The sequence below is a fragment of the Gigantopelta aegis genome, chromosome 6 (genome assembly GCF_016097555.1).
Source record: "Gigantopelta aegis isolate Gae_Host chromosome 6, Gae_host_genome, whole genome shotgun sequence".
Lineage (NCBI taxonomy): Eukaryota > Metazoa > Mollusca > Gastropoda > Neomphalida > Peltospiridae > Gigantopelta > Gigantopelta aegis.
The window spans coordinates 90642841-90653056 of NC_054704.1; the positions used below are offsets into that span (position 1 = coordinate 90642841).

Here is a 10216-nt window from a genome sequence, read left to right on the forward strand (position 1 = left end):
AGCGAGTTTTATCATTTAACAAATCTTATGAAGTCGGCGAATCCACAAAAGCTGGCAAGTTGACTGTCGACAGCTATATAGGGTCGTCCGAGACAGATGTGTTGCACAAGAAACCCCGGCGAATTTATATAAAAGGTTTGTTTGTACAACTCCTCACCCCCACCCCCTTACAATGAAATTAAATTATTTGGTTGTTTTTTATGAGTATATAATTGAAGGTTAGATTTCAAAGCAAAAATGTTAAATGATTTGGCTGGAAGTCGCCGTTATGCAGCTTTGATAGTGCACCTTTAATGCCTACTATCGGGAGATATCGGTGGGAATGAAAACGTGCAGGCCGTCTGGATACTACAGATATCACGAACATGTGTTTTTGCAGTATATATCTACTTTAAGGTGACACGTTTTAGCCGATATAGCACTAAAATATATCCAACGAGTCCTACGAAAGATATGCCAAAGTCCGTGGCATGTGCTGTACTGTATGTGAGAAAGTGAATACAAAAGGCCCCTTGCTATTAAAGAAAACAAACAAACAACGTGTAGCGTGTTTTCACTAAAGACTATGTGCCAGATGTATGTCACATGTATGACATCCAGTAGCCCCTGGTTATTTAATCAATGTGTTCTGGTGGTTTAGAAAATAGTACCACAGAAAAAGAAAGACAACAACAGCAACACAAAAGCTTAAATATACACGACGACTGTCTCGTTCATGTTTTTAGGCTTTTCATATTGTCTACATATGGACGTGATATAGAGGATACTAAACGAGAAACCGTTTGATACCATTTATCTAATGCTAGGTTTAAACTACCAACTGCCACGACGACATTGGCTAATGTTTTGCTTTCATAACTTCAACGACTGTCCTGTTGGTAGTCTGAGCGCTCTTATAACTCGATATTCGTCGTGAATGACTTCTACAACCGATTAGTTGTTAATTTGAACGCACCCGTCGTAAGTTGGCAGTTGTAGAAATTACAACGCAACCGTCGAGTTTGCCAACTTCGTCGTGACAGTTGACAGTCAGAGCCTAGCATCTCAATGAGTTGATTAAAAAACGTAAATGGCATCAGTCATAAATACAGTATTCTATTTAACAGTATTCTATTTAACAGCAACCTAATATAAACATTTGCGACGCCATGATTTAATTTTACCAGCGTATGAATACAGCAGCTGATGTATTTGTTTAGTATATCAGAAGTCTACTTCAGCGAACTTACAAATAATCCACATCTAAATGGAAGGAAAAAACACGAAAAACTAATATTTGTCTACGAAAGCATGTTTCATGAAGTATTTTGAATATAGTATCCAAAATGTATCGATTGATGTGAGAAAAGCACCCCTCACCATAAAAGAAATAGTACGGGATCCCATTTGTATAAGGGTGGGGAGGTATCAGGCTGGCTTTTGCCCATATTGAACGAAAATGGCCGAATCTGTATAACAACAATTATTCATATCAGCATCAGTGCCAAAGAGCTATATAGGTTTGCAAACCAATCACTACGCATTTGTACATGGATTACTAATTTTGTGGGTAGAATGATGGAAATACATGGTTAGCACATTTTGCTCGAATATCTGTATAATGTTTGCCCGGATTTGAGGTTTTTCTCCGGCACTGGGTGGGGGGCATTTGATCTCCTCCCCGCCCCTGTCTCATACACTGATGAGGTACACAGAACCGTGCTTATGTTTAGATAACTACATCGTGTGTAGTGCTAGTAGTGGTTTTGTTTTGATTTCGAGCTTGGTGATGTAACTTTGGAATGTTTGTTGGCCGAACTATTATCAGCGATATAAATATCTATGTTTATCTATCACCTCCAATAATTATCTATTGTTTATTTACTGGTGAACAATAGTGGGATTAATCAGTTCCGAGCTTCCACTGCTGACGAGCTGAGGTCAGTGACATCGCCCTGGTATAAGATGTTTGTGTCTGCATGCAGGTTACACGCCACCATTAATTACTCCATGCAATTTAATAGTTTCTATGTCCGAATATATTCTGTGAGAGGGTCATGCGACTAATTTTAGGAAGTGCTGTCAACTGACAAGTACCGTGTAAAAAAATCTACATTCAAACAAGTATCAAACAGACTACATGTACGTCATTCCTAAACAAAAAGTATTAGGTCACAACCCAACGTAAACTGTGACGTCATAACCAAACAACAAGCGCTACATTAGCTCTCACACCCATTATAAGAAGTGATACAGTTTTTATTCGAAGTAGGAAAAGTCTGATTTTTTTTTTTTTACTTTCATCTGCTACACAACTTGTCATCACTATAGCAAAAATAAATTGGTTTAAAATGTGTCTTTAAAGGACATTCCCGAATTTGCTGCACTTTTGAAGATGTTATCGACTAACAGAGACTTTTTAACGATTGTAATTACATATCAAATTTATTTTTCTGCATAATATATTAGTGGCTGTATATTAAACGTGTTTCTGATCGTTCTAATATTTGTACTAGGTTAAGTTTTATTTTATTTCCTAAAAGTAAAAAATTTCGTGCGTACGAAATTATTTGAAGACAGAATTCAGTTTGGGCGTCTTACAAATATTAAGACGACCAGAAACATTAAATATACAGACACTGATATTCTAAACAAGAAAATATATTTAATATGTAAGTTTAATCGTAGAACTATTTCATTAGTCGGAAACATCTTACAATGTAGCAAACTCAGGACTATATACATACACATACACATACACATACATATATATATATATATATATATATACATACATACACACAGTATTTTTATTCATAATATATGATATTGACAATACCGGAACACACGGGATTAATAATGTCTTTATTGTATAATTTCAAGCTTTATTATCCACATACTTTTGAATTTTTATATTGATGTAGTTCATCATTTACTGTTTACATTTATCATAGTTTGACACTCAATAGCCTATGTATTTTTCGTGCAGGTGTGTCGTTAAACATCCATTCATTCATTCATTCAATCATTATTATCCACATGGTTCAAGATATAGAAGGAAATATAACTAATATGACACACGTGTATCATGATTTCTAGTGTACAACAAATGGTGTAATTTTGGGAAGCGACGTTATACGTCTACCATTAGCAATACGTTAATCAGTATCTTTGCATCATCTAAATTAAACGTTCGAAACCATATTTATTTTGGCCCACATCTGAATTAACTATCTCTGCAACTATCTCATAAGTAATATAATAGATTACACTAATTATATTAAAATGCACAAAAAAGATAACCCCCCTCCCCTCAAACCCCCCCCCCCCCCCCCCCCCCCCACTAATAGTCAAGGAGAGTAGCTTAAAATAGTGAAACCTGAACAAAATTGGTAACAATCTGAAAGTCACAAACAACGTAAAGCTTTTGTTTGTATTGGAAATATTGACCGTCTTAGTGGCTAACATTTTACTGTTTTGTATTTTCTGTTTCTCACATCATGTACATAATGATTGAATTGCATTGCTTGTGTCTGCAAACCTATGTTTAGACACTTTCTTTGCAGTTCTGCTCTGTCTTGTTGCAACAATATGATACACTTGATAATGACGGTCATCTTGGACGTCATCTTGAAGTCCCAAATTACCTCTTTGTGGATATGACGAGACTTTTGAAACGTGTTTTATCATTCTATTTGGAAACTTTCCTGAAAATTCCAGCTTGTTACCAATTTATTCCAGGTTTGACCTAATGCTTCTGGATTAAATACAACAGCCATTAAACATTGTATTACACGTGCAATTATACCCGGTATGACTCGTGAATATATTAGGCAATTAGATAAGGCAATTCCAACCCGAAGGACAAATTGGGTTGTGGTTTGTTTGTGTGTGAGAAGGCCGAGGTTTACCGAGGGTCTGAATTGCCTTATTAATTACAGTAACAAAACATTAATTTTGTAAGCTACGTATTGTTTGTTTCTTGTAGAACGATTCCTAAACATTTCACCTACACACTGATTTATCATACGCTGGAAAATATTGTCCACCTTATGCAACGACATAAAAATGTAACAACGTAACAATATATATATAAAGTTGAAAATATTAATTGTTTAAATACATCGGCTATTGGGTGTCAAACTATGGTAAATGGGAAAAACTAAAGTGATGATCACAGAATTTCGAAAACCCTGAGTTGTGACGTCAATCGATATAAAACCTGAGTTATGACATCACGCGTATGACAGATTTACCTAGCACCGTGCACAAGCTGGCTACTTCTGTCGAGTGGCCACGAATGGTTGAAAAGTATTCCAGATAGGGCGAGGGTCACGAAGCTACCATGAAGTTTCGTAATGTTCTTCCTGATCAGAGTCTTCATGTCTATGTCTATCTACCATTTGATAGTGCGATGCAGTCAGGTATCCTTCATCTTCACACTCTTTGGAAGTCGTCTTGGACCAGTCAAATACACGGTTTTTTATATTGTGAAACCGAGGAGGTTGTTCTCTAGACTGTAGGTTACCTCCAGATGTATATGGCATGTATTGCAGGCACGGTTCTTCAATCGTCAAAGACTGGAGACTAGATGACATTGGATCATAGCAATTGGGGAAAGCTGGAACTCTTTATCGAATGTCTTGCAATGAACACGACGACATGTCACTGCCGTTTGCTATTCCATAGTCCCAGTTTCCAAATCTACATGCCGAAGGTTCCCTTTCCTTATCTACTTCAGTCGGCTGACTTCGTCCAGTTGGTTCAGCCAAGAAAAAACCGCTAGCAGTGGAAACACTCGGTGAATCTGGAGGACTTTCGTTCGCGACACAGTGTCGTAATCGACTGCGGCCTGGTTTCGATCTCATAACAACACGAGGTTTACCACCACCTAGCTGCTTTGGTACTGTTGAAAGTCTGGAAATGAGGAAATACGATCATAATATATGAAATTAATTATTGTCATTTACTATTACTATAAGGATTACTCCTACTACTACCACTACTACTACTACTACTACTACTGCTACTATTACTATTACTACTACCACCACCACCACCACCACAACTACCACTACTACTACTACCACTACTACTACTACCACCTCTACCACTGCCATAATTACCACCATGACCATTACCACTATGACTACTGTTTACTACTACTACTACTACTACTACTTACAACCACTACTACTACTAATGGCACTGCCACTAGTGCTACTATCATTATCATCATCATCATCATCATCATCATTACGTTTAAAACAAGGAAAACACATACTAATTTTTAAAATGTCGGTAGAATTGTTTTAATCAATTACTAAATGAGGTAAAAATATTTTATTTCACGTAACTGCACATGTTACGCTTTTACCTCATACACATTATGTATCTTACTTTTCTTTCATGCGCATAATTATATCCGCCATGTTTGGCCGGTCGGATCTGTTTAGCTGCCAGCAGTGTTGTAAGAGACTGTAGAACCAATCAGGACACGAGATTGGCCTATCCAGAGACTCTCCACTGAGTTTCCGGAAAACAACCTGAAACAAAAGATCAAAAGTGAATGTTATAATTTAGTACCCCGATTGTTTGGGGCTATTTTATACAGGGGTCAAGCTGTTTGTTGTTGTTTTAATGGAGGGGTCAAGTTAAGTTACCTTTATGGAGAACAATTGTAATCAAAGAGGTCTGCCGACTTGGATAGTTGCATCATTTAATGAACTACGTTTTAGAACTTAAATGAAAATACTTTTCTGCTAGATTGTAAAAGCTGTCCCAAATAATCGTTTTGTCAGTTTGTAAAGGTTGTTCCACAGAGTCACTGTACCAGGTTTCAGAATTAGCTAATCAAATGTCTAGAAGCTGAACATATGTATTATACCTCCCCCGCCTCACCACCTCAAAACTTACTGAACCTCCAACATACAGGTAGAAGAGCCTTGGCGTGTAATAAATATATTCGTGATAGGTAAACACAATCCATATATGAGACGAGGAAGAATTGAGAGAGAGAGAGAGAGAGAGAGACAGAGAGACAGAGAGAGACGGAGACAGAGAGACAAAGACAGAGACTGAGAGACAAAGATAGTGTGTGTATGTGTGTTTATTGTTGTTGTTGTTGTTGTGTGTGTGTGTGTGTGTGTGTGTGTGTGTGTGTGTGTGTGTGTGTGTGTGTGTTTGTGTGTGTGTGCACATATACGTGTACGACTACGTGTACGTATAATAAACCATCTTTCTGTCTAACAGTATAGCCAGTCACCACTAGTACTGTACCTCATCTTCGTTGACCATACAGAAAGGCACTGAAAGCGCTTCACTTCGAGTTGGGTTGTTTTCCACAGGTGTAGGAGAGTGAGGACTTCCCAGCACATGACGGCCCACATGTACACGTCACTCTGAGGGGAATATACCTCGTCAATAATAGCTTCTGCAGGTAGCCTGTAAAACACAAACTGTCTGTTTTGTATTTGTGTTTGGGTTTGGGTTTTCAGTCTTCTTTCATACTGCTAAAATAGGGGAATAGATTGATGGATTGATGGCATGGGTTGGTGAAACGATGGAAGGGATGAATGAATGAATGCATGCATGATTAAATGGAAAGATAGATTGGTATGAATAGATTAAGCATATATCTATAGATATCGTTGTATTATGGAGGCAGCCAGACAGGTCGGAATAGAGATACGTGTATATAGATACCATCTGATTCTGTTTTTAAAACTCTTTCCCTTGATGAACTTCCCCGACTGAGTGGTATTAATTGGATATTTGCACATTCGTCCTAGTCGTGGCATAAACACCTGGAAGAAACCAAACAGTTTTGTAGAAACCATCCAGCAAATAATGATCTAATCTGGAAGTATACAAGTTAATTGCCAAACACGTTACGATGGCCAATGACATTAATTATTTCGCGAATACACATAAGATGTTACATGTACTGTCCAAACATTAACATGTTATAACACGTATACAGCTTATACACAATGTAGCCAAGTTATTATGGATCAGACACATTTGATGTGACGTCTAAAATCAACCACTATTTTGGCGAATGTCCATTCGGGATATATATTACTGTTTCGTCGTTCAGAATTATGTTTATTACCTTCGGATGGCTTTTCACATGACTCCCAATGTGTACTTAAATCACTTAACACATGCTACACGAGAAAGTTTTCATCGTAGAAGGCTGTGGTGATAGTGAGGGCTCAGTCAGTTGCGGAATTGTAACAACGCGCCGACTGACATTGAATCTTAGAATGGACACGCACAGACTTACACAGCTCAGCAAATACATGTCTCACAATCGTGATAAGCAGACTATGAGAGCGATGCAGGACAACCGAGAGAGTGCAATACAGACGCATTATCACCACAGCCCTCCGTAGTCGTCCAATCAATACAATTCAGCTAGAACAGCAACTTCAACAGGCAAAGGGTACCAGAGTCAGCACACAAACAGTTCGTAACCGCTGGGTAATGGTTTGGTGCAGACTAGGTTCTACCATTTGTACGTAGTCATGGCGCAGAAAAAAACAAGAACAAATTGTAGTTCAGGATGGCTCTAATGTCAGAGCTCACCGTGCACTTGTCATAGTTCATCTACGGGGATATCAAATCCAGACGTTGTCTAGGTCAACAATGTCTCTCGACCTTTCGACCTGTGACGGAACATGCTCTTAATTTTGTTTTCGCCTGTGGCGATATTAATTGTGTTAGAGGGCCGTGTGCAGTCCAATAAGCACTTAAGCCCAGGTGGAAACTTTGTTATGTAATACCTCTGCGCGACGGTCCTCGAGCTGTACTTCTAATACACACCCAGCCAGGTGTGGAGGCCATGTGGCCAGTAGTTACGTAATACCTCCGCGAGTGCGGTTTTTACAACCGTGATTTGGCGCCGATCGGCGTCATTCAGTCTGGGCGATCTAAGCAAAATATACCGACTCTGGGAGAGGTGGAATTTCAGATGATACGTGAGGTACCGCATTGTACCCCCAGGCGATATTCGCTGTCTCTGAGAGTTTTGAATAAATAGCGAGGGTTTAGAGATATCTAGGAGAACCATATGAAGGTATCCCGGGGGAATGTTGTCCGTTTGGACTTTGGTAAATATATTATTTCTGCTCTGTTGTATAACCTTGATGTGATTGATGTGACTTGTAATATTTTAATACTGTATTATACCAATATTCTTTAGACAGGGTCTTCGGTCATCTGACGAAGTAAATCGTAGTCTTACTGTTCTATATTTATACGAGTATTTGGTAATATAAAGCTTAGCCAGTCATCCTAGAAGACCTAGGTAAACTGTAGGTTATTGTCTTTATTGTGATAGGTACCAGTATTAATTCTGTGTTACAAGGTTACTGAACGAGTAGTAGGGTTAATTAAAAATTAACCAGTTAGGAATAGTGTTGTAATTCCTTTATTAATTAAGTTCTCCTGGCAGCGTTCTCAATTATCACACGTTACTGAACGAGTAGTAAGGGTTAATTAAAAATTAACCAGTTAGGAATAGTGTTGTAATTCCTTTATTAATTAAGTTCCCCTAGAAGCGTTTCTCAATTATCACACGTGTGGGTGTTGTGTCACGATGAAGTGATTACACTATTATAGACACCTAGAGATTAACTAATTAAGTGATCAGTTCTGGGTTGTTATTATTGTTGTTATTAATTAACTACTGCGGCAGTACATTTGTCAGCGTAGGTTAATACAGATTCCAAAGTGTATTGTGTTTTTGTTGTGTTTTCTAGTGAACTAAACGTGCTATAATAATATATACTTTATATAAGATCGTATCTCTGATCATACCTAGAGATGAGCCACAGCGGGTATAACTGCCCGTTACAGAGAGATCTAATAGATATACAGTTAGGAGAGATATTTGGACAATCGTGTTTTATTCAGTTACGGGTATTATAGAATCCCCGTGACACGACCCTAGAACACATATGGGATATCCTGGGTAGACGTAATATATATGTTAATATTGCAACCTGTATGTTTAAACAGGTTCTTAGTGCATAAGAAAATAATTAATAAAAAACACTCATGTGTATATATATATATATATATATATATATATATATATATATATATATATATATATTATGGGTAAAGTTGTGTCTTTAATTCATTATAATTATTATTATAAATAATGATTTTTAAAACTATGAACATGTTTGTCTGATCATTGAATACCTGAAAGGTCCTTGAATCAACAAATGAGTTTGCAACTAGGATGGTCTCTGCCGATATGTCTCGGTGAAGCCAACCGTGTTCGTGGTACTCGTTGATTCGTTCAGCCACCTTAAAGCAGACATCCAAGTACAGGACAGTAATGTCACCCGAAACCAAATCGTATATACTGGAATATTCTGGTAGCTCTTTGGCCATGGCGGCTTCCTTTAGTGTCTTACCAAACGGGTAGATGCTTTTCTATAATGCAAAACATTAATCATACTTTTCAATTGTGTATCTGGGTAAGGTGTGGGGGACGGGGGAGAAGAAGAAGAAAGGAATATTTTATTTAACGACGTATTCAACAATTTAATTATGGTTATTAGGCGTCAGACATATGGATAAGAACCACACATATATTTATCAAAGTTATACTACTGTTATATAATACTAATATACTGTCAGGCTCAATCAAAAGGACACCGATTAATTGGCATGTAATACTACAATGGGGGAACCCCCTCCCCTCACACACAGACCCCTAACCCCCCAAACACCCCCCCCCCCCACAAAAAAAAAAAAAAAAAAAAGAAAAAAAAAAGAAGAAGCCCCACATATTAATAGCATTTGTTTAATTAAAATAAATATGTTTCGTGAAATCTGTCCATCAAATAATACAGATTGTCTTTCAATATACAGGGATGATGGCAGTAGCAAGAAAAGCCACGGAAGACAATTGCCGTTGCATCTTTACCAGTAGATCGACATAAGTGTACGAGACGGGGGAAGGGAGGGGGGCAACTGCTGGAGCAAAACTTCAAATTCGAGCAAACATTATACAGATATTCTGGCAAAATGTGTTAATCTGAGACGTTTTTGCCATATATTTCCATCATTCTACCTTCAAAATTAACCGTAATCCATGTTAAAATGTGTAGTGATTCGTTTGGAACCCTATGTAGTTGTTTGGTAGTAATGCCAATATGAATAAATGTACTTATCCATATTCGGGCAATTTCTTTTAATTTCGGGAAAAAGCCAGCCT

The 10216-nt window shown here is 37.7% G+C and overlaps 1 protein-coding gene across 1 annotated transcript; it reads right to left on the minus strand.

Moving 5' to 3' along the window:
• Positions 1 to 6224: 6224 nt before the first annotated feature.
• LOC121374781 (tyrosine-protein kinase TXK-like) lies at positions 6225 to 9430 on the minus strand. The gene is made up of 3 exons (XM_041501891.1): positions 9193 to 9430; positions 6685 to 6785; positions 6225 to 6423 (listed from the first exon to the last, which is right to left on the minus strand). The coding sequence occupies exons 1-3, from the start codon at positions 9385 to 9387 to the stop codon at positions 6225 to 6227; spliced, it is 495 nt and encodes a 164-aa protein (XP_041357825.1). The 5' UTR covers positions 9388 to 9430.
• Positions 9431 to 10216: the final 786 nt, after the last annotated feature.